The sequence below is a fragment of the Eptesicus fuscus genome, chromosome 2 (genome assembly GCF_027574615.1).
Source record: "Eptesicus fuscus isolate TK198812 chromosome 2, DD_ASM_mEF_20220401, whole genome shotgun sequence".
Taxonomy (NCBI): domain Eukaryota; kingdom Metazoa; phylum Chordata; class Mammalia; order Chiroptera; family Vespertilionidae; genus Eptesicus; species Eptesicus fuscus.
In genome coordinates, this window is record NC_072474.1 from 54,311,751 (window position 1) to 54,337,629 (window position 25,879).

The 25,879-nt window shown below is 40.4% G+C and overlaps 2 protein-coding genes across 9 annotated transcripts in view; one reads left to right on the top strand and one right to left on the bottom strand.

The window, feature by feature from the left end:
- HPGDS (hematopoietic prostaglandin D synthase) overlaps window positions 1–21,896 on the top strand; it is a 32,981-nt gene extending 11,085 nt beyond the window's left edge. For 6 of the 7 annotated variants that reach the window (XM_054727347.1, XM_054727359.1, XM_054727353.1 and 3 more), the window contains 4 exons: window positions 2,746–2,838; window positions 8,167–8,276; window positions 12,680–12,778; window positions 16,810–17,476. In XM_054727347.1, coding sequence (XP_054583322.1) covers window positions 2,746–2,838; window positions 8,167–8,276; window positions 12,680–12,778; window positions 16,810–16,974 — 467 coding nt within the window. In that variant the 3' untranslated portion in view covers window positions 16,975–17,476. Of the gene's footprint in view, window positions 1–2,745; window positions 2,839–8,166; window positions 8,277–12,679; window positions 12,779–16,809; window positions 17,477–21,737 lie in introns of those variants that run through there. The other variant, XM_054727381.1, reaches the window with a different exon arrangement.
- Window positions 21,897–22,703: 807 nt separating this feature from the next.
- The window catches only part of SMARCAD1 (SWI/SNF-related, matrix-associated actin-dependent regulator of chromatin, subfamily a, containing DEAD/H box 1), a 104,305-nt gene continuing 101,129 nt past the window's right edge, over window positions 22,704–25,879 (bottom strand). For both annotated transcript variants that reach the window (XM_008143546.3, XM_054727342.1), the window contains one exon: window positions 22,704–24,588. In XM_008143546.3, coding sequence (XP_008141768.2) covers window positions 24,527–24,588 — 62 coding nt within the window. In that variant the 3' untranslated portion in view covers window positions 22,704–24,526. The remainder of the gene's footprint in view (window positions 24,589–25,879) is intronic.

Sequence of the window (25,879 nt, forward strand, 5' to 3'; positions counted from 1 at the left end):
TTTTTATTCCATAATTGGGATAACTGAAACACACAGAGCTTAGGTAATTTTTCCAAGTTCACAGCACTAACGATTTTCAAACACAGGTCAATTTAATATGATGAACCAAGTTTCTTGTACTAGTTAATGCTAACAACAATGATACTATGATAAATGGTATGTGAACAATAAGTATTGCTACATGCCTTTTGGAAGCATGAGTTCCTTAAAAGTCATTCTTTTTTTGTTATCAGAGAATTCTTCTCCGGTGGGATAGAATATTTTGTTTTCTGTTCTCATGAAAATTTGCCATTAATGTCCAAACGTTTCTTCCAATATCAGAATTTTTATATTGGGTTTTTAATTCTATGGACATAAAATAGGTGAAAATTAATTCCATCACTAATTAAGTCAAGAGGTAGAGATAATAACATTTAAAAATGTCACCTTTTAGATATGTTTTTAGATTTTTTTTTTAGTGCCTCATACCCTATTTTACCTTAACTATTCATTGTTATTGAGAATGGAATTGCTGCATTTTCTTAATATTTTAAAATATATTTTTATAGAGTTAAAGTTTATGATAGTTAGGATATAGTTTCAAATAACAGACACTGAACTCAAAAGTGGTTTAAAGAGGATAAAATTTTATAACTTTTGCATAAAAGCCCACATATATACACTATAACTCTTTTTACTATATATGGGAAAGCAATTAAAATAATAAAATGGTTATAATTATGTGGTAGAACTATTTTTATTTATCTTCATTTTAAAAGTTTTCTATAATATATATTGCTCTCTGACAAAAATATAATAGGTTTGATAACAATAAAGTAGGGCTTATAGATTAAATATTAATATGCTATCTGTTATGAGTCTGTCTTTGTACAAATATGCTTGCTGCCTTACTATATACTTCAAATAGTCCCTCATCAAAAAGAGAATTTTGCTAAATTCCTTACCATAATTCACATACATGTAAGTCAAGCTCTCCATATTACTCAGACTATGGTTTTATTTTTTATTTTTTTATATATTTTATTGATTTTTTTACAGAGAAGAGGGAGAGGGATAGAGAGTTAGAAACATTGATGAGAGAGAAACACTGATCAGCTGCCTCCTACACGCCCCCCACTGGGGATGTGCCCGCAACCAAGGTACATGCCCTTGACAGGAATCGAACCTGGGACCCTTCAGTCCACAGGCCGACGCTCTATCCACTGAGCCAAACTGGTTAGGGCTCAGACTATGGTTTTAAAGAATAATTAATGTGATCCCTGATTAAGGCCTCAAAAATTAATGAAGCTTTAAAAGAAAGGTGTTTTTTTAATTAAGTAGTAAGCATATGTAAATACTAGAGGCCCGGTGCACGAAATTCGTGCACGGAGGGGGGTTGTCCCTCAGCCCAGCCTGTACCCTCTCCAATATGGGACCCCTTGAGGGATGTCCAACTGCCCGGTGGGATCGGGCCTAAACGGGCAGTCGGATATCCCTCTCACAATCCAGGACTGCTGGCTCCCAACTGCTTGCCTGCCTGCCTTCCTGATTGCCCCTAACCGCTTCTGCCTGCCAGCCTGATCACCCCCTAAACCACTCTGCTGCCAGCCTGTTTGCCCCCAACTTCCCTCCTCGGCCGGCCTGGTCACCCCTAACTGCCCTCTCTTGCAGGGTTGATCACCTCCAACTGCCCTCCCTTGCAGGCCTGGTGCCTCTCAACTGCCCTCTCCTGCTGGCCATCTTGTGGTGGCCATCTTGTGTCCACATGGGGGCAGGATCTTTGACCACATGGGGGCAGCGATATTGTGTGTTTCAGTGATGATCAATCTGCACATTACTCTTTTATTAGATAGAATAGAGGCCTGGTACAGGGGTGGGGGCCAGCTGGTTTGCCCTGAAGGGCGTCCCGGATCAGGTGGGGTTTCCCTTAGGGTGTGGGGCGGCCTGAGCGAGGGGCCTGTGGTGGTTTGTAGGCCGGCCACACCCCCTGGCGACCCAAGCAGAGGCCCTGGTATCTGGAATTATTTTCCTTCTACAATTGAAACTTTGTAGCCTGGAGCGGAGCCAAGTCTGGGGCTCCCTCTGAGGCCCGCCGGCAGCCATTTGTGTTGGGGTTATAATTAAAACTTTGTTGCCTTAAGCGGGTGGGCCTGGCCAGGGTGTGCAAAAAGTTTTGCTTCCCCTGTTGCCGGCGGCAACCCTGGCCTGCTCTCTCAAGCTCCATTCTGCCGCCATTTGTTTGAATTTGTTTACCTTCTATAATTGAAACTTTGTAGCTTGAGTGGAGGCTTAGGCCTGGCTAGGGCAGGCGGAAAGCTTGGCTTCCTCTGTTACCGAGGAAACCTTGCTCTCTGTGGCTGTAGCCATCTTGGTTTGGGTTAATTTGCATACTCGCTCTGATTGGATGGTGGGCGTGGCTTGTGGGTGTGTCAGAGGAATGGTCAATTTGCATATTTGTCTATTATTAGAGAGGATATGAGATAATGCATGGTATAATATAGAGTTTCACTGTACACTTGGGTTTTCAACCTGGTTCTGTCATTAACTGTATAGAAGGTCTTCTAACAAACAACTCTTTTATAAAAAAAAACTTGTAAAATATAAAGATTCCACTAGAGGATGCTTAATGTCTCTTTTAGAATAAATATTCAAGAATTCCATGACTTTAAAATCATGCCTTGTTTCCATAATTATCAGTAAAAGATGGGAGTATTGTAATACTTGATTTTATTATGGAAGTTGATTCTTTCCTCTTTTTATTTGAAGCTCTTCCATTTGGCAAAATCCCCATTTTGGAAGTTGATGGACTTAATCTTCACCAGAGCCTAGCAATAGCAAGATACTTGACCAAAAACACAGGTAATATGTGTATTGTGTTTTACGATTTTTGATGACTGAAAAAAAATTTTGATGACTGAAAAAAATTAATAAATATACTATATTTATTAAACAAGTTTATTTTTTTAACCAAAATAATGTGTATATGTAATTTATGTTGCACTAACACATATTTCAACAAATGAAATTCTTTGGAAATTTAGAAGAGATGGAGATTCCTTCTGACTATGAAGATTTGACTTTGAAGTGAAAATGACATTTGAGTTGAGCTTGAAGGATCCCTAGAATTTCAAAAGGAAGACTTGGACTTGGGCAGTGTTTCTCAAACTTTATGTGCATCAGGATAGCATGGGGGCTCATTAAAACTCAGAATGTTCAGCCTTGACTTCAGAGATTGTGATTCAGTCATCCTGGGGTAGGACCCAAAAGTTTGCATTCTTAACAATTTCCTCAATGATGCTGATGTAGCTAGTCCATGGACTTCATTTGGAGAATCTTTGGGCTAGAACACTCTAGGCAGAGGGAATATGAAAAGCACTTCAAATTTGCAGAGTTGCCCTAGCTGGTTTGGCTCAGTGGATAAAGTGTGGGCCTACAAACTGAAGAGTCCCAGGTTCGATTCCAGTCAAGGAGCTGGGTTTCCAGCTCCATTCCTAGTAGGGGGCTTGCAGGAGGCAGCCGATAAATGATTCTCTCTCATCATTGATGTTTTTATCTCTCTCTCCCTCTCCCTTCCTCTCTGAAATCAATAAAAATTAAAATTAAAAATTTTAAATAATTGCAGAGTAGAGTAGTAGAAAGAGAAACTGATAGAAAAATAGATTGGGATCTGGTTAGAACGATTTAGAGTGTGGATGTCATTCCTTAAGCAATTGTAGGTTTTAAAAATTGAGCTATAATTGACATATAAAATTAGATTAGCTTCAGGTGTACAACATAATGATTCTATCCTATCTAATAAAGAGGGAATATGCTAATTGACCATCACACCCTCACAAAGAGAGCAGCACCCACAGCCAATAAGGAGGGAATATGCTAATTGACTGTCACACCCTCAAAGATTGTGGCGCCCACAGCCACAAGATGGTGGTGCCCAGTCCCCTCAGCCTCGCCAGGGTGTCAGGCGCGCAGCACAGCTTCAGAGTCCCCTAGTCCCCTTAGCCCCCCAGCTGCCCAGGGCCGGCCCGAGGTGCAGGCAAGCCTTGGATGGCAGCTGCCCAGCCACCCAGGGCCACCCAAGGCTCAGGTAACCAGGGTCGGCCGAGGCTTGTGCTGCCGGCAGTGGCAGCAGCAGAGGTGTGATGAGGTGTTGCCTTCCCCTAATCGCCAGGTTACCTCCCGCCCCTGAGGGCTCCTGGACTGTGCGAGGGTGCAGGCTGGGCTGAGGGACCCCTCCTCCAGTGCATTAATTTTCATGCACCAGGCCTCTAGAATCCTGTATAATAAAAGCCTAATATGCAAATTGACCATACGGCGGAATGACCAGTCGGCGGTGGGTGGAGCTGGCGAGCAGGCAGCACCAGGCCAGCCAAGGCGGGTGCCAGAGGGCAGAGGGAGGGACGGCAATCGGGAGGTGGCAGCAACTGGTGGTGACAGAGGGGTGATTGGGTGGTGGGGCCAGCCGCTCACCAGCCAGCACCATCTCCTGATCAGCCTGTGGGTTGCCTCCTGCAGAGGAAGGCCAGACTGCCTAAGCTGTCAGTCAGACATCCCCCGAGGGCTTCTGGTCTGTGAGAGGGTGCAGGCCGTACTGAGGGACCCCCCTGAGTGCACAAGTTTTCGTGCATTGGGCCTCTAGCATTTATATATTAAGTAATCACCAGGATAAGTCTAGTTAACATCCATCACCATGCATAGTTACAAATATTTCTTGAGATGAGAACTTTTAAAAAAAAAAATCCTCACCTGAGGATATGATTATTAATTTGAGAGAGAGAGAGAGACATCGATGTGTTAGAGAAACATTGATTGGTTATCTCCTGTAAGCACCCGACCTGGGATCCAACCTGAAACCTACATATGTGCCCTGACCAGAAAATGAATCTGCAACCTTTTTTTTGTGTATGGGACGATGCTCCAACCAACTGAGTCACCTGAATAGGGCTTGTGATGAAAACTTTTAAGACCTAGTCTCTTAGCAATTTTCAAATATACTATCCAGCATTATTAATTACTAGAGTCCCAATGCACAAAATTCCCTCAGCCAGGCCTGCGCCCTCTCACAATCTGGGACCCCTCAGGGGATGTCCAACTGCTGGTTTAGGCCCAATAGGTCGGACATCCCTCTTGCAATCTGAGACCCCTCACTCCTAACTGCCCACCTGCTTGATCCTTACTGCTTGGCTCACCGCTCCTTAGCGCTGCCATGGAGGCAGGAGAGGCTCCTGCTTCTGCTGCTGTGCTCGCCAGCCGTGAGCCCAGCTTCTGGCTGAGTGGTGCTTCAGCTGTGGGAGCGCACTGACCACCAGGGGGCAGCTCCAGTGTTGAGCATCTGCCCTCTTGTGGTCAGTGTGTGTCATAGCGACCAGTCATTCCACCGGTCATTCTGCTGTTCTGTCTATTTGCATAGTAGGGTTTTATTATATAGGATTTTATTATATAGGATAGTCGCCATGCTATACATTATATACCCAGGAATTTGTACCTTTTGACTACTTGTACCCATTTCACCCAGCCCACATTCCTCCCGTCCCCTGCCAATAATCAATCTAGATTGATGAGTCAGGCTTTTAAGTTTAGTTTAGTTTTGTTTTTTAAAATTCTACCTATAAGTGAGATCATACATTATTTACCTTTCTCTGCCTGACTTCATTTGTAGGCTTTTACCCGGAAAGCTACATAACTATAGTTATGACTTTGGGGAGATTATTCTGGCCATGCTTTATATTTGATTAGCCTGACTGAGGGATGCACATTTGGATGTTATTAAAATAGTTCAGACAACAACAGGAAAGAAGGAGTGAGAAAAAAACACACCAAGAAGTGTTGTGGAGATAGAATCATCATCATATGGACTAGAAAATAGATAATGGCATGTGGAGGGTAGCATATTTGAACAAGAGAGTAAGGGCCAGGCATTGACTAGCAAAATCCCTTTCAATGTCTGTCTTCTCTAGAAGACCATAAGTGACATGCAGACAAGGAATTTATTTAGTTTGTTTGTTTGTTTACTGCTATAGCCCTGGTTGGGGCTGATCCACAGTTGGAGCTCAGTAATTATTTGTTGAATGAGTGACGAAGGAAGAGCTGGTTTGAGGTAGAATGTGATGACTCCATTTTGGGATTTGTTAAAGGAAGTTCGGGGGGCCAAAAGGATACACAGTAAACAATCCAAAAGGAAGCTGAGCCTAGGGGCCTGGTCTTTAGGACTAAAAGTATTGATAAGGAGTCATCTGAATAAAATTGATAACCAAAGCCTCCAACATGGAATTCAAAGTAGGGATGAAAATGAGTGAAGAGATGAAAATGATGTATTTGAAAGAACTTTTCTCTTTATTTAATTTATCTTTATTGTTGAAAGTATTACAGATGCCACCCTTTTTTTTCCCATTGACCCCCTCCAACCCGCATCCATCCTGGAAGGACTTTTCAAGGTCAGAAAGAAGAATCAACCTCTGAAAACTGTTGTCAGAGAGTCTAATTCCTCCCTAGCTCTTGGGAGTGGGGTTAGCACTTAAATAAGAACTTTCAGAAGCCCCCACGGGAGAATAAAAGGCTTTGTTTGCATGGATTGACATGCCTCAGGTTTTAAAGTCCCATCCTCCTTAACCAAGTCCTGAAAGAGGGGCAGCTGTGGGTTCAGCAAAGCCAAAAGCAAGCCCAGTGTGCAGAGCTTGCATGCCATGTTGCAGCTGGGTATAGTTCAGCATCCACGCTAATTCAAGTCCATTAGTTCATTGTGTGGAGTCCCACATGGCGGTGAGTCACGTGGGTGAAGGGGAGCGCAACCCCCTGCAACACGAGTCAGGAGCCCAGGCAAGCACGCAAGAGAAGAGAGTGTGCTCCTTTGTCTAGCAGTTTAAATATTCAGGTTTCACGCACTTGCAGTGGCCACACCCATCCTGGCCACTAATTTGTTTCCAGGTGTGACTGGGAGACAGGCAGGCACCTTTCTATGTTACTCAGATCTTACTGGGCATGTGTCTAAACTGCCTTTGTCCAGTCCCTTCCCCCATCAATCAGTAGGAAACAGACTTGAAGAGTGTTAAGCTAGCTTTTTGCCAAAGCTGTATAAATGACATGCCTATATTATCTGGTCTCCCCTTTACTCCTTTCCTGTTAAATAATAACCAGGTTATTACGACAGTGCCAATACCACACACACACAATATAGTTTACAGAAGGACCCTAAATCACTAAGGCATTTCTTTCTTTCCCTTTAACATCTTTGCTGAGGTGTGATTTATACACAATTTACTCACTGTCAGTATACTGTTCCTTGATTTTTCGTAAATACACACAATTGTATAAAAGCAATCTATTTTAGAATGCTTTTACACTGAAGAATTTTAAATTGACATCAGGGAGAAAATATTTAGAAAGACCAATGATTTCTTAGCAAAATGATGATCAATAAAAGAAAAAAAATCCACCTCTATTATTTTAAACTTATAGTTTCTAGGAACAAATGCTCTGGACAAAAACTGTCTGCAGCCTTAGCTGGTTTGGCTCAGTGGATAGAGCGTCGGCCTGCGGACTGAAGGATCTTGGGTTCGATTCCAGTCAAGGGCACATGCCCAGGTTTCGGGCTTGATCCCCAGTACCTCAATGATTCTCTCTTACCATTGATGTTTCCATCTCTCTCTCCCTCTCCCTTCCTCTCTGAAATCAATATAAATTAAAAAAAAAAAAAAACTGCAAAAATGAAAATAATTACTTTTGCAAAATAAATGAAAATGAATATACCAGTTATTTATTGTAGTATTCCTTGTATTAGCAAAAGATTGAAAGCAAACCTAATCAGCTGAGGGTAAATAAAATGTGGCACTTCTAAAGGAAGTTCCATGGAGCTGAAAAAAGAGCAAGGACGCTCTTACGTGACATGTAAGGAGAAATCATTAGGACAAATGGGAGAGGCACATATTGAGTGGAAAGTAATTCTTATTTTCATAAAGAAACAATGAAAGAATAGAAAAGAAATTAATAAAACAAATTAATAAAAAATATGGTAGTTGGTAACAGCAAAACAAGATGGATAGGAGCAAGAGTGGAAGTTAGTCTTCATTGAATACTGTTTTATGTTGTTTTGAATTTTCGAGCTATATGAATCTATTGCCTACTAAAAAAAATTAATGTTTTAATATAGTAAATTAAGTTGAACATATTTGTGGTCCTCTCTCTATTCTACAGATTTGGCTGGAAAAACAGAACTGGAACAATGTCAAGTTGATGCTATTGTGGACACATTGGATGATTTCATGTCACGGTTTCCTTGGGCCGAGAAAAAACAAGATATAAGAGTAATGTGATCAGTTTGCTATTACTGTTATTAATCAGATCCATTTTGTCAAACATGATGTTAGGTGCTTTTTTAAGTCTCTTTTTATCAGAGTTAGACAAACCTATAGCTTAAAAATGTCAAATTATATTAAAAAGTTTAAAACAAAGTACAGTGATTCTCTGCCCTACCCTTTTCACAATAACCTCTAAGATACAACCCTCTTTTTAACCCTTTTAGATGTTGCTTTAGGATTTTCACATATCCATATATCTATAGGATATATAAAAATGGCTTACTTTAATTGACTTATTTTAGATTCTATGGACATCTTAGTATAGTAATAAGAATTTAACTCTTAGCCCAGCCAGTGTGCTCCGTGGTTGAGTATCAACTTATGAACCACGTGGTCACCATTCGATTCCAGGTCAAGTCACATGTCTGGGTTGCAGGCTTGATCCCCAGTGTGAGGCATGCAGGAGGCAGCCAATCAATGATTCTCTCTCATCACTGATGTTTCTATCTCTCTCTCCCTCTACCTTCATCTCTGAAATCAATAAAAATATATTTTAAAAAATAATAATTTAACTCTTACATAGTCATCCTCTCTGCTCCCTGTAAACTTCCAATCTATATATAAAAGCCTAATATGCTAATTGTCCCTCCGACCGTTTGACCGTTCAACCAGTCACTCTGACGTGCACTGACCACCAGGGGGCAGATGGTCCGACCAGTAGGTTAGCTTGCTGCTGGGGTCCTGCTGATTGGGACTGGGCAAGATGGGCCAGACACAGCCCTGGAGCCCTCCTGTGGTCCCTCCCCACCCCTGAGCATGCACCAGTTGGGTCCCTCAGCCCGGCCTGCACCCTCTTGCAATCTGGGACCCCTCGGAGGATGTCGGAGAGCTGGTTTTGGCCCAATCCCCACAGGCCAGGCCGAGGGACCACACTGGTGCACGAATCTGTGCACCGGGCCTCTAGTATAGTTATAATTTCAAAAACTTTTGTTAATCAGTATTTGGTGACTACATTAGTATCCCCATGCAAACATTATACAAAACTGTGCATCGTGGTATAGTTTTTTGAAAAATATTTTTATTGATTCAGAGAGAAAGGGAGAGGGACAGAGAGATAGAAACATCAATGATGAGAAAGAATCATTGATTGGCCACCTCCTGAACTCCCCCTACTGGGGACTGAGCCCACAACCTGGGAATGTGCCCTGACCAGTAATTGAACAGTGACCTTCTGGTTCATAGGTCGACGCTCAACCATTGAGCCATGCTGGCTGGGCCATAGTAGACTTTGATAATATTTCCTTTCTCACTTTTCCTCTTCAAAGTTAGTAACTGTCTTTTTGCATTTGCTTTATTCTTGTTAAACCTTCCCATACTATCCTATAACCCACCAATACAGTTTTCCACAGAGTCAATGATATGATAATCTATTATTCCCATTATTTTCTTGTTGATATCTGGCCAGAGCCTCCCATTGTCCTCTGTAGAGCTGACTAGGTTTTCGGCACGGCTCTCGTACTTCCCTTCACTGCCATCCTAGGGTTGTCTTCCTTTTGAGTTGGGATCCTGTCTCTTGGATGCCATCCTCTGTCTTTATTTCCTCCTTTGTTTATTTGGGGCACATACTCCAGTTCCAAAAATGAAAATGAAGGCTTGATGACAGGAGATATGACAGCAGCCAGTATGGATATGTCCCTCCTTTGTGTCTCTGGTTTGTTTGCCCTAGACCCGTGGTCGGCAAACTGTGGCTTGCAAGGCACATGCGGCTCTTTGGCCCCTTGAGTGTGGCTTTTCCACAAAATACCACGGCCTGGGTGAGTCTATTTTGAAGAAGTGGTGTTAGAAGAAGTTTAAGTTTAAAAAATTTGTCTCTCAAAAGAAATTTCAATCGTTGTACTGTTGATATTTGGCTCTGTTGACTAATGAGCTTGCCGACCACTGCCCTAGACACCCGGTGCACAGTTGTCTCATCCTGAGATCTTTATCCTCTTGGATGCTTCATTCAATCCTTTTCAGGGCCCATTCTCCTGGTTTCTGTCCTTGTTTCTGTGGAGCAATCCTCTAATAGCTTACTGAGCATAGGAAAAAGTTTGGGGCCTTATTTGTCTAAAAATGTTTTTATTTCATCTTGATACTTGATTAAAAATTTGGTTGGATATAGAATTCTGTATTGAAAGTAGTTTTTCTTTAGTATTTGAAAAACACTTATCTATGGTCTTCTAGCTGTTGAGAAGTCTGAATCCAACCTAATTACCGACCTTTTGTATGCGACCTTTTTTTCCTCTAAAGCTTTTTGTTCCACATGCCAAAGACCCCACTGATTGGCAGTCTGTCAACTTATGGGCTTGCCTTTATCTGTTTCTCTATTTGGTACCCTTCTGTGGCCACGTCACAGAGGAAAATGTTCTTTGAGTGTTTATGGTAAGGGTATCTTTTGTATTAGAATAACAATTCTCTTACCACCTACCTCAAAAAAAATTTCACAGGATGCTATCCAAACTCATGAATAAATTATATGAAGGGAGAACGTGTTTCAGAAATATTGCAAAGAGCTATAGACTGTCTGATTAATAAGCAGAGCCTGGCTAGTATACAATGAAAACCGCATAGGTCTTGTGTATTTCATCCCCTAGTCTCCTTGTAGTGGATTGTACTGCTGCCACCTTGTGGTCAGATAAAATTTTCAACAGCAGAATATTGCAGTAAAGATAGATGATGAAAATAGTTCTCTTATTCCATGTGCTTTAAAAATCTATCAAATACACATAATTATAAATGTTTTAGCACTGGTTGCTGGTAATTCAATTTACAATTTTAAAAAATTAATTTAAATTTAATTTGAAAGACAAAATATGTCTCTGGGCATTGGTCACCCTGATAATCCTTGATCTTACCACTAGCATTTCTTTGGTTATGCAATGTGTGTTTCCATTTCCTCGGAGAACAGGGGCAGAGGTTAGATGGAGGATGAGCAGGAGTGAAGGAATGCTCGCTCTCTCTCTCTCTCTCTCACCAGTAAAAACATTTTTTAAAAATGAGAGCCAATAATGAAGTTTGCCACATCAATTGACTCTTCACTTGAAGTTTTAGAGGCCATTGTAGGGTTATTAATTGGCCTAATTTCAATATTGTTGTGTCTCAGGGAAGAGGGAGGCCCCAGAAGAGGGAGAGAGACTGGGGAAGAGCTGGTTGGTGGAGCAGTCAGGACACACATTTATCAATTAAGCTTGCCATCTTATATGGACGCAGTTCAAGACTCCCCCAACAAGCACAATAGTAACATCAAGGATCACTGATCACATATCACCATATCAAATATAATAATAATGAAAAAGTTTAAAATGTTGGGAGAATTACCAAATGTGACACAGAGACATGAAGTGAGCAAATACTGTTGGAAAAATGGCACCACAGGCTTATTCAACACAGGGTTGTCACAAGCCTTCAATTTGTAAAAAACATACTATCTGCGAAGAGCAATAAAGAATTGTGCAACAGACAAGGTATGCCTGTGTAGATCATTTATGGATATTAATAAATTATATACATTTTAAATAATATTTTTTACTTTGACTTACATTTCCTACCCAGTATACAAACCAACCCAAATTTTTATATGTAAACAAACACTTCTTACCAAGAAATGGGCCATAACTTATCTGGTCTTCAGAGATCCAAGTAAAAACACAAAGATAATTTTTTAAATGCATATATCTGTTAATTTTTTCAAAGATTCTTATTTGGTTTGTCCTATTACCTTATATAATGTAGCAAAAAGGGGTACCTAGCTGGTGGGTTTTGTAGATGATATTCAAGGCAGACAAATCTCCTACTATACTAAGGCACAATATCAAGCCAAAGAGAAAAAATCCATAAAGGCCCACGAGCATATGATTCATTATGGATTAGTTCTGTTAAGTGTGCAGGTGAAATGAAAGACTGTCACACCGGAGAAATCTAGCCTTACAAAACAAAGTTAATTTCTTTACCTTCAGTTATGTTATTTAACTTTAAAGAGAGTGAGGCTAAGAAAATGGGAATTTTAGCAATGTAAAAACATTTTAGCAATGTAATAACATTTCTATTAATAAAAATTAAGATAAAAATCATGAAAAGATTTTATGGATAAAATATTTTAGTCATCATATAGAAAGAAACTATAAGAACTGGTAACAAAAGTGTTGTGTTTTTTTTTAATCCACGTCTAATAAAGGAATGACTAGGATCTACAGAGAATTAGATGCGAATCTCTGTAATGTCATACATTAAAAAAACACCACCACTTAGCTACTTCTCTTCGACCTCATATGGAAAAACTAAAGAAGGAAAAAAATCTACTTCCCCTTCAGATCATACTATTTATTTTTCTTCCTATTTTCCTTAAAGTGATCTTTTTCTCTCTCTCTTAGGAGCAGATGTTTAATGAGCTACTTACATACGATGCACCCCATCTTCTACAAGATTTGGATACTTACTTAGGGGAAAAAGAGTGGTTCATTGGTAACTCTGTGAGTATGTTTTACATCTTAAAAAATACAAGTAAAAAAATATATATATTCATTTATTTGTGAAGATAAACCAAAGATATAAAAACTTATTGAAAAAAAATGTTACCCATTAGGAGGGAGTAAGAGAGCAGAGATAAAAGCTAAAATTTTTTGAATAAACATTTTTTGGTAGACTTAATTTTGAAACCAATAACTAAAATATTTTATATAATTATATAACAACAATAACAAAAACATCTTTTTTTTAAATTTCTTTATTGATTAAGGTGTCACATATTTGTCCTCATCCCCCCATTCCCATCCCACACCCCTCCCCACGGATGCCCCAACCCCCTGTTGAACTTAACCATTGGATAGGCTCATATGCATGCACACACAAAAACATCTTTAAAAGTTATCATTGCAAAGCAAAAGCAAAGTGAAACAAATAAACCTGTGTCAGACTGAGGCATAGAGTATGTAAGTACCTATGTATTCTTTTTTTTTAAAAATATATCTTTATTGATTTCAGAGAGGAAGGGAGAGGGAGAGAGATAGAAACATCAATGATGAGAGAGAATCATTGATTGGCTGCCTCCTGCACAACCCCTACTGGGGATCGAGCCCGCAACCTGGGCATGTGCCCTTGGCCGGAATGGAACCTGGGACCCTTCAGTCCGGAGGCCAACACTCTATCCACTGAGGCTAACTGGCTAGAGCAGTACCTATGTATTCTATTAGTGAAGAACTACTTTAAGAAACAGAGCTTCATAGCCCGGCCAGCATGGCTCAGTGGTTAAGTGTAGACCTATGAACCAGGAGGTCACAGTTCAATTCCCAGTCAAGGCACATGCCCAAGTTGTGGGCTTGATTCCCAGTGTGGGGTGTGCAGGAGGCAGCCCATCAATGATTCTTGCTCATCATTGATGTTTCTATCTTTCTCTCCCTTTCCCTTCCTCTCTGACATCAATTAAAAAAGAAAAGAAAAATGAGAAAATATAAAGCCGTAGCTGATTTGTCTCAGTGGATAGAGCGTCAGCTCAGACTGAATGGTCCCGGGTTTGATTCTGGTCAAGGGCATGTACCTCGGTTGCAGGCTCTATCCCAGCATGCAGAAGGCAACCAATCGATGTGTCTTTCTCTCATCGATGTTTCTCTATCTCTCCCTCTTCCTTCCACTCTCTCTAAAAATCAGTAAAAAAATATTCTTGGGTGAGGATTAACAAAAAAGAAATAGCACAATATGAAAAACACAGGAATTTGACTATACATGCTATTGAGAACCTTTCACTATGGGAGAAAGAAGATAGAGATGTAAGACCAATAAGGTTAAGTAAACATTCTATTTCTGAGTGTGAACTAGATGCAACAGTATAAACTCATGTTGTACTTTATCTTAAGATAAAGTACAAGAAAAATGCATTTAGTATCTCTTTTTCAACAATGAACAACATAGTTGTCCTGGCCACCCCTAAGCCTGAGATTCTGGTCTTCAAATACGGAAGGAACCAGGGCTTCTTGGAGAAAGGCTCATTCTCAGTTTGGGACAGGAAATGTAAAAGATTAACTGGGAATTACTTGTCATACCAGAAGGAAATAAATTATCAAAGACAACAGGAGTTGTGTCTAAAGGTCTCAGAAATCAATTTGAAGAGGCTCCTACTGGCCAAAGATAATTCAAGCTGCAATAAGAATGTTAACTGCAATGGACTGAAACAAATCAAAATGAATGAATCCATGAGTATGACAACCACAACCAAACACGCATACACACACAACCCTCCAAACCAAAGTTTCACTGGTTACTTTTAGAAGATGCTACGGAGCCAAATTATTATTATGAAAACAAACAGAAAAGTGGGAGGTTTGAATAAAACCAGTTTTTGTACCTCAAGATAATAAAAATTGATGGTCAAATTTTGTCTTCATAAAAACATTTTAGTTAATAAATTAGGAGAGATTAAAATAAGATATCACTGCCCTAGCCAGTTTGGCTCAGTGGATAGAATGTGGGCCTGTGGACCAAAGGGTCCCGGGATCAATTCCGGTCAAGGGCACATACCGTGGTTGCAGGCTCTCCCCGGTCCTGGTCAGGCCTCCTACAGGAGGCAACCAATCAATGTGTTTCTCTCACATCGATTGTTCTCTCTGTCTTTCCCTCTCTAAAAGAGCAATGGAAAAATATCCTTGGGTGAGGATTAACCAAAATAATAATAATAATAATAATAATAATAATAATAATAAAAATAGCACCATCGATGTTTCTCTGAATCGCCGTCTCCCTTCCACTCTTTCTAAAAAATCAACGGAAAAATATCCTCAGGTGAGGATTAACAACAAAACAAAACAAAAAAAAGAAAGCAAGCTACTAGTCCACATTTGAACTTCACTCTTTGAGCCAAAGTAATGTCATCCAGATTAGTTTCTAGTCACAAAGGGGACAAGGATATAAAAAAAAGTATAAAAGGTAGGACCAGCCTGTCATCATCATGGTCAACCTTAGGATACCACGTATAGTCAGACACCTTTATTTTAAGTCATCTGATGTGACACAATATAATGTGTGTTAGCCAGAAATACTAACTTGAAACTATGAACTCTTGCCCTGGCTGGGTAGCTCAGTTGGTTAGAGCATCATCCTGATACGCCAAGGTTTTGGGTTTGATCCCGGTCAGAGCACTTTTAAGAATCAACCAATGAATTCATAAATAAGTGGAACCACAAATCGATGTTTCTTTCTCCCTCTCTAAATAGATAAATACAAATTAAAAAACAAACAAACAATGAATTCCATAGGGACAACTTGCACCCCATTCGTTTACATTCTGCAGTGTAAAAGAACAAGGTAAACAAGATGAGATGATCAGATAACCATGAAGACAGGACATTGTATAGGACTAGTGTGGAATCCTGACTAATGCAGTGACATGAAAAAAAAGGGTACTATTCTAAATTAAAGAGAGTTAAAGGACACAACCAGATGAAATGCATGGTCCTGAAATGGATTCTGCTTTGTCCTATGAAGAACATTTTGGAACAGATGGAAAAGTATTGATTGTGTATTAGATAAGATGAAAATATAGTCAGAGAGATGAAAATTAATTAAGTAACAAGAGTATGTACTGTAAGATTTCTTCTAATTAAAAATGCACACACACACAGAAGACCACCTTATACACAGGAGTTAATATTAGTAACCTCTGAGTGTTGGGAATATGGTGTTATCTGTAATTTTCTATCATACACACGTTACTGGACCTTGAATGCCAGATTCTTGAGTCTCAATTTCATAGAAATGAGCACTGAACTCAGTAAAGATCAAGCAGATGGAGTTTATTGAAAAGAGTTTGTGCACAAGGGATTTCATCAGAAAAAGAGAAGTTCTTGTAGATGGCTTACTTTGGCATGGATGCAGGACTTGGGAATGAGGATGAGGTCAGTTGTCCCACAAAGGTCATCTGGCGGCAGTTGATCCTGGGGTAGTCATAGGATGTTTTATTTTTTAAAACATATTTTTACTGATTTCAGAGAGCAAGGGAAAGGGAGAGAGAGCTAGAAACCAATGATGAGAGAGATGCATGTCCCCCTACTGGGGATCGAGCCCGCAACCTGGGCATGTGCCCTGACTGGGAATTGAACGTGACCTCCTGGTTCATAGGTCGATGCTCAACCACTGAGCCATACCCACCGGGCCACAGGAAGTTTTCCATGGTCAGTGGGCCCATAATAATGTTTGTACAAACATTCTAGTTACCATTTAATTGACAAAACAACTACTTTGCAGAATATGATGTTAAGAAAGGATGTTATCGTCGTACAATCATTCCTTTAAGGATGTGGTGAGGTTCATTTTAACTACAGAATTTTACTGAAACCAAGAAGTCATAGTCAGGCCTGTAAGATGGAGTTTAGATGTGACCCCTATACTGTCTCACACACATTCTACTTTTGTAATAACAAAAGATTACTTTGAATTAAAAAGAAACTATTTTTTAGATTAAGAAGTTATGCCTTTTACATTCAAGTGGAAATTTCTGTTTCCTTTAAATCAGGTAACTTGGGCAGATTTCTACTGGGAAATTTGCAGTACTACCCTTTTGGTCTTGAAACCTGACTTGTTGGGCATCCATCCCAGGCTGGTGGCAATACGGAAGAAAGTCCAAGCCATCCCTGCCATTGCTGACTGGATACAACGAAGGCCCCACACCAGATTCTAGGGGTCCCTGCTGCCTCCAACTTCACTGTTCGCTCCCATCAGATAAGAAGCTACATCAGCCTGTCTCCCCTCCCCCACTCCATCAAGACTCTTTTGCCATATTCTGTTTGAAAAGAAAAAAAAAAGTTGCCAGTATCCATTCCCCTGCCTTTCCCACCCCCACCCCGCTCCCAATACTTAGAATACTTACAACTGAGGGAAAATAGTTTAAGGCAGGCCTCACCTTGCACCAGTTCTGTCATGCATTAATTTTGGCCACAATAGCTTATTAAATAACACAATCCCCCTGAAAATGGTTTGGACTTCAGTTACCATGGTAACTGTGAGTAACTGCATTAAGTATAAACCTTGTTGCTAGCTCTTCAGCCCACAAATCTCTACGTAAATAAGATGCACAGCAAGACCATGACCAATGATGTCACTTCTTTCAGTCTGTTAATGGTTGGTGCCTGCACATCTGTGTGTTGTTCACCCACAGACAATAAAGTGTGTAGGGGCATCGGCTGCTTGTTTCTCAGTGATAAACCATCTTATAAAAGTGGGTAATTGAAAAAGGGGAACTTGCCAAAACCGGTTTGGCTCAGTGGATAGAGCGTCAGCCTGCGGGCTGGGGGGTCCCGGGTTCGATTCCGGTCAAGGGCATATACATTGGTTGCGGGCACATCCCCAGTGGGGGGTGTGCGGGAGGCAGCTGATTGATGTTTCTAGCTCTCTATCCCTCTCCCTTCCTCTCTGTAAAAAAAAAATCAATAACATATATATATATATATATATATATATATATATATATATATATATATAAACAAAGAAAAAGAACTCACTAACGAAGATGAAAATGCAATAAAGAAATGAAAGTGAAACAGAATTTTTGGACTGGAACCGGGATTCTTTGTCAGCCGGAATCGAAGAATGAATCCACGGACAGAGGGTAGTATAGCAAAGGTGGAGATTTATTGAAAAACAAGTACAGACTCCCACATGGGGAGAGGGAAAGAGTCCCACAGAATGGACTCCCACATGGGGAGAGGGAAAGAGTCCCATAGAACGGACTCCCGTGTGGGGAGGGGGAAAGGGTCCCACCGACTTCCTGTTTCCAGCTTCTTTATAAAGGCTGCAGTTCCTGTGTCCTGACATCCCCTCTGATTGGTCAGTATTACCTTTTGAATTGGTTACTATAGTGACTTCTGAGGCCCTCCTCCCTCATGGTCCCCCTATTCCTTCTGGGCTTTCTTCCTTCTTTATTTTGTAAATATAGACCTTTTTGGCTATTTCCAGTTCCCTTGTCTTATGGAAATATACCTGTTGCTGCTCCCTTGTCTTATGGAAATGCAACTGCACCTGGCTTCCTTGTGTTATGGAAATGTACCTTCTCCCAGTCTGTAGCCCTATGTGTTTTTTTCCCATGGACCCCAATTCTAAAAATTCCCTAAACCTGCCTATGTTCCCCTAAAATTCCTGCTTCAAAAGGTGATAATGCTGGGGTGAAATTTAAACTGAACATAAATGGAAAGAGCTGATTGTGAGAATGTTGACACTAATGCAGTTCAAGAGGCTGATATGCAGCCACAACTTGGTGAAGGCACACTTACTAACATAAATGAGGAAAGTGGCTTTGACAAAGATGATATCCCGGCCTGGCTGGTTTGGCTTAGCGGGTAGAGCATCTGCACATAAACTGAAGGGTCACAGGTTCGATTCTGGTCAAGGGCGATCACCCGCCCCAATGGATGTGTCTCTCTCACATTGATGTTTCTGTCTCTCCCCTTCCCTTCCATTCTCTCTAAAAATCAATGGAAAATATATCCTTGGGTGAGGATTCACAACAAAAAGATATCATCCCAGGGAAGGTAAAACTGGTGTAAAACTTCCTATTAAAAGAACATAGATCAAAAGAATGAGAATACAAGCCACAGACTAGGAAAAATTATTTGCAAGACCTATATGATAAAGGACTATTTTCTAAAATATACAAAGAACTCTTAAAGGTCAACAATAAATAACCCAATTACAAAATGGACAAAAGACCTGAGCAGATACTGCACCAAAGATATACAGATGACAAATAAGTGTATGAAAAGATGCTCAGTATCATATATATCTGGGGAATTGCAAATAAAAACGAGGTACCAATACATACCTGTTAGAATGGGAAAAATTCAAAACACTGATAACACCAAATGCTGGCAAGGATGTGGAGCAACAGGAACTTTCATTCACTGCCGATAGGAATGCAAAATGGAGCTCTTTGATATTTACTAAAAAGAGCTGAAAACTCTTGTCAAAACAAAAACTTGCACTTAGATTTTTGTGGCAGCTTTATTGATAATTCCCAAATTTGGAAGCAACCAAGATGTCCATAAGTAGGTGATTGAATAAACTTTGGCACATCCAAACAAGAGAATACTATCCAGCACTAAGAAAAAAATGAGCCATCAAGCCATGAAGACTCGGGAGGAAACGCACATGCACCTGAAGTGAAAGAAGCCAATCTAAAATAACTGCAGGTGTGCTCTCCCTCTCTGAGCACACCTGAGCATCTCCCTTCCCCTGTGTCCCTCCAGGCCTGTTACCTTTGCCTTTCTCTCTCTAAGCTCCAAGGGTCCTTCTGCCTCTGTAACTTTTCCTGAGCCTATGTTATGCCCAGATTTCGTGATCCCCAAAGACCACCAGGGAGCCGTGTCCGATGCAAAAGCAAAGAGCCTTTAATCAAGCTAGCTTGAGCTCAGTCCCACACACGCACACACACCGGCGCAGCGGCGAGGTGGGGAGAGAGAGCGAGCTTCAACAAGACAAAGGTCTTATGGGGGTCTGGGGCAGAGGAAGGGGTGGGCTCCTTAGTTGGCTGACCTCGATTGGTCAGCTCCAGGTCAGGGTTTTATTTCAGGGTTTTTCAGCAGGGACTTATAGCAGGTCCTTACGGCCGCAAGCGCCAAGGTTAGGGAATGATTAACCCATTCCTGGGTCTGAGCTATGCCTTGCTACTTCCTGATGGGGAAAGGAGCATGCTACGGTATAGCCTAATTTGGGCCCAACTGCTTTCCCGCGGTCTTTCCCGGAAGGGAGGTTATTCTGGGGACAGGATGAAAGGCCTTGCACAAAAATGGGGTCTCTGCCCTTTCACCTACACAACCCAATTGGCTCACTTCTACTACCTCTGTAACTTTCTAAATAAACTTTCTTATAATTTGGGAAAAACAAACAAGATAAAATGACTGCATACTGTATGATTCCAGCTATTTAACATTCTGGAAAAGGCAAAACTATGAAGACAGTGAAAAGATCAATGGTTTCCAGGGGCTAAGGGTGACGGAGGGATGGATAGGTAGGGAGGGTACTGAGGATTTTTAGAACAGTAAAATTATTCTGTATGGTACTTTAATAGTGGATTTCTTTGTCAAACTATCAAATGTACAATGCCAAGAATGAACCCTAATATAAACTATGGTCTTTGGGCGATTATGTTGTCAATGTAGGTTCATGTATCATAACTGATATACCATTGTGGTGCTGGATGTTGATAGTGGGGGAAGCTGTGCCTGTGTATAAGGTAACTGTACTTTCTGCTCAATTTGCTATGAACCCAAAACTCCTCTAAAAAGGTATTAAAATAATGCTTGCAAGTTACACAAAAACAGTACTGTTCAAACTACTCATATTTACAGAAATAAAACTTTCTCAATGTTTCTAATACTTTACAGTATACTGAAATTAGTTTTACTACTTATTTCATTTGCTTATACATTTAGAACCAATGTTTTTAATGTGTTAACAAAATTTTTTAAACATCATGAAACCATCACTTGCCCAATGACTAAGATTTTGCAAATTTCAACTTGATGTCATTTTTACAGCCCCATACTATCATGGAAAAGCAAGAAGTGTATATATAACAAAACTGTAGAAATAGAAGCCTTCCAAAGTACTGTATTTATGTCACGTTGCACAGAAACGAACTAATGAAATACATGGTCTTACACTTGAAATACAGGGCAGCAGAAGGAAAATGTAGCCGAGCAGCCACAGGGAGAGGAAGAAAGGAATAGCAGAGCCTAGCTTAACATACTCTCAAGGGGCTTCTTCTCTCCCAGCAATGTCCCATGAAATGGGGGAGTGTTAAATGCTTTATACATTACTAAGGATTACACATGAAAACAAAGTGTATATTCTTATACAGTCAATGACTGTGAATAAATGATAAAAGTTATTGGTGAATCTCACTGCAAAGTCCTCATGTCATCAAGGCAGTTTAAAGAAAGTATATTTCACAAAATAATCCTACCTAATAATAGACAAATATGCAAATTGACAGCACCTTCGCCACGCCCAAGCCACGCCCACCAACCAATCAGGACGAGTATGCAAATTACCCCAACAAAGATGGCAGCTAATTTGCATATCAAGACAGCCTAGAAAGAAGCCAAGAGCTGCAGAAGGGAGCAAAGCTGCGGAGAAGCAAGCAAGCCGGGGGGAGGAGAAGGGAGGAGCAGAGGCGGGGCCGGGGGAGAAGGGAAAAGCAGGCGGGCTGGCGGAGAAGGCCAGGCGGGGAGAAGGGAGGAGAGCAGGCAGGGCGGGGTAGAGTGCAGCAGGAAACCCTATTGCAGGATTTTTCCTGCAACGGGAACGCTAGTTTTACATAATAGTCTAGATCAGTGATGGGCAACCTTTTGAGCTTGGTGTGTCAAACTTCGCCAAAAAACTGAGCATAACTCGGGTACTGTGTCACTTTGAGGAAAAAACATTATTTCGCAAATGTTTCATCTTCAGGAGCAGCAAATGTTTCATCCTCGGCATGGGGCTGCCTCAGCGGCTGCGTGTCATCAGAAATGGCTACGTGTGTCAGTGCTGACACGCGTGTCATAGGTTCGCCATCACTGGTCTAGATAATACAGGTAATAACTCTTCCTCTCTCTTAAACATGTTCATTTTCCTGCACATGATTACATTCTGACAAGCTTTAATAAAAAAAATAAATTTCATAAAAAACAATGCTTATCTGAAATAATAAAAATTCAAAATAAATGATTGGTCCCACTTGTTTACACAAATCAACTCAAATATGCAGTCAATTCAAATAAATGAAGTCATAGCAGGTTTCAGAAGGCAGTATTTCATTTAAATCATAGCATCACCTTAACCTTTCAGGTCATCACTTTTTTGCTGAAGGACAATACATTCCATTATCCCATCCTGCACCCAAAGTAAATGTCTCCTCACTGAGCAAGTGAGAGAATATGAATGATTCAGAGCAGAAACTGAATTGCGTATTATAATCAGAAAAAAACACATTTTGGGAAGAGTTAAAAAAAATCAATTTAATTTCATGAACTATTTAAGGGTCTCACTTAAGGTCACACAAATAGAAACCAAATCTCTTGATATTCCTATCTAACCAATATACAATAACACCAATAACTTGGAACAATATTAATGTTTCAATATCAGTACCTACTGGCATCAATTTAAGACTAAGGGTGTCAGGAATACAATTGTGAAAACACTTAAGGTGTATGTCTTCCATCGTTGTGTGACATACTAAAAAAGGCTGCTTCAGTTGGTCAAGATATTACTCCAATGACCATGGCCTCATATGCTCTCTTTACTAATTAATGGATTATATTTACTGACATCAGCCAAATGAAGGCACTCATGAGAATAGATCCCTACATAATAAATTCCAGTTTATTGAGAAATGGACAATATAAAGCACATAATATGACCTAATTTGTGCTCAATATTTTTTATTTTTAAGGGTAAAGGAAGGGTTAAAAAGTATTACAAAGGGTGTGAAAATGCAACTTTAAGATCACAAATATTTTTATTAAGCCCCAGACATAATAAAGCATTACAGGGAGAACCCAACTACATTTCATTGAAGATAAAAATATGGTTTTAACAACTAAAGAAATAGACTATCAATGAAGATACATTAATACAGAAAAGTTATGAGAAATCTATTAGTAATATTTTAAAAGGTAATATTCTTAAAAAATTGACAAAGTAATTTGGGTACTGTGACGCAGGAGGAGACAGTAATATTTGCCAATTCCTTTTAGTTCCCATACTAAAATAAATGGAATATCTTTAATACACCATCAAGATTGGGTAAGTGTACCGAGTCATGATTTTTCAGAGTCCACCATATCTGAAGAATCACTATCAGAGTTTCATTAGCCTTCTAACTACAGAGGACTATATTACCCTAGCCTCTTAGCAAGTCAGGATGCCTGGAAAGTATAATCTCCAATTAACAAATTTTTGATTTATAAATAACTTTATTTATAATGGTATTTACATAATAAAAACAAAACACATGAAACTCACAAGTTATACAAAGAAATTGATGTGTAATAAAAACAGCAATATAGACTGACAGGCAAAAATTTAAAGAAAGACTTAATAAAGAGTTAAATATCAAGTAGACAACTTTACTTCTTCTAAGTTTCACTTTGTCACCCACACTGAATTGGAATTGAACAATGGCTCTCTCTTCAGGAGGTCCTGTACTGGAATTTCTGGAACCTGGTAAATCATATTTTGCTAAGAATGTAAAGTTAATGACCTATTTCCATGCAGTACCTAATGCTTCCTTAACATGAAGTCACATTCAGTCTGCTTTGAAGTGAAATAGCCTGTTAATCTGTTCTGCCAGGCTAGAAAAAAATGTCACCAACATTTTGCTGATGTGTGGAGATGTGGCAGAATAACTACTATTTGGAGAGTAAAGAGAACTGGAGCAGAAATGAATGGGCAACAGTCTCAAGAGAAGCAAAAGCCAGGAGAGGGAAATCAATGAAAACATGCACAGGAATGGGCAGAGTAATATACGCACAATTAACGCAGTTGGGAAATGAACAGAAGGAATTAATTATTCCATGGAGCAAGATAAGGGCTTCTTTAGATACTATTCACTGGAAAACAACTTAGTGCCTAGCCAAATGTATTTGTTTTAACAGAAGTAGTTGGGAGGACCTGGGGGTGTCAGTATATGGAATGCCACCTTTAAATTCAGGTTGAGTTCTTGTTGACAGTGGTGAACATCTGCTTCAAATAGCAATAAAACGAAAGCTATATAATCTATACAGCTGTATTCTTTAAACCTAACGTAATAAAAAAACTTCAAACGAGACAAGCAAAAACAAGACATAAGCATTGTCAAATAAGGCACATGTAAAAATCTACACACATTATCCAGTGAAAGACAATATATATATATTTGGAGGTAGAAATAATTACAAAAATACTGACATTTCTAAAGCATTAGCATATTTGTTACAAACAATCACCAACTAATCCCCATTCAGAAAACTGTTTTTGTAAAATGATTATTCAACATCTTTAGGACTACATATTTGTGGCTTTTATTGAAACTTTATATGTGAGCTTCGGGAGAATTCAGTTAGTGGCAAAAAAGTTGTCCATACTATGAGAAATGTAATATGGAAATTATAAAAAGTTACAAATGTTCATAAACCCCATGGTCATCATAATGTAAATGTCCTTGAGTGCACCAAGTTGATTATTTCCTCATCAATCAGGAATTCACAATTCTTATTTCACAGGCCCATTGACGTTTTAAGTAATGTGGCTATATCTGCTGGCATGCTCCCTTCGTCTCCTGCAGGTTAGAAAGTGGCATTAAGAGTTTAATAAAAATACTTTTAAATATTTTATAAAATATATTCTTTCTCTCCAATTTTTGCTACTCTGGTGAATTCCTAATCATCTTTCAAGGCCCCGTTTGCTTCAGTGTCATTTCCTGTTAAAAATCTTTCCAAATCTGTCTGGCTGGTGTGGCTCAGTGATTGAGTGTCCACCCATAAACCAGGTCACAGATTCCATGTCAGGGCACACCATCAATGTTTCCATCTCTCTCTCCCTCTCCCTTTCCTGTCCTCTCTCTGAAATCAATAAAAACGTATTTAAAAATAAATAAATTTAAAAAATCTTTTCGAATTCCTCTGTACATTAGAGCTACTTCCTCTGTGCTCATGCTCCTATTGACAGTATGACATCATAGACTATGTTGCTGATTTGATATGCTATCTAATAAAAGAGTAATATGCAAATTAACCATCACTCTGCTACACCCACCAGCCAATCAGGAGCGAGTATGCAAATTAACTTAATCAAGATGACTGCGGCCACAGAGCGAGCAGGAGGCTTGGGTTTGCCCGGTAATGGAGGAAGCCAAGCTTTCCGCATACCCTGGCCGGCCTAGGCCTCCACTCAAGGCTACAAAGTTTCAATTGTAGAAGATAAATAAATCCCAGATACCAGGGCCTTTGCTTAGGTAGCCGGGGGCCATGGCCGGCCTGCAAACCACCACAGAACCCTCGCCCAAGCTGCCCCACGCCCCAAGGGAACCCCCACCCTGATCCGGGACACCCTTCAGGTCAAACCAGCTGGCCCCACCCATGCACCAGGCCTCTATTCTATCTAATAAAAGAGTAATATGCAGATTGACCATCACTCCAATACACAAGATGGCTGCCCCCATGTGGACACAAGATGGCCAGGCAGGAGAGGGCAGTTGGGAGCAACCAGGCCTACAAGGGAGGGCAGTTGGGGGCAATCAAGCCTGCAGGGAAGGGCAGTTGGGGGGGACCAGGCCCGCAGGGGAGGGCATTTAGGGGCAAACAGGCTGGCAGAGGAGTGGTTAGGGGATGATCAGGCTGGCAGGCAAAAGCAGTTAAGGGCAATCAGGAAGGCAGGCAGGGAGCAGTTGGGAGCCAGCAGTCCTGGATTATGAGAGGGATGTCCGACTGCCCGTTTAGGCCCGATCCCGGTAGGGTAGGGCCTAAACGGGCAGTCGGACATCCCTCAAGGGGTCCCAGATTGGAGAGGTGCAGGTTGGGCTGAGGGACACCCCCACCCCATGCATGAATTTTGTGCACCGGGCCTCTAGT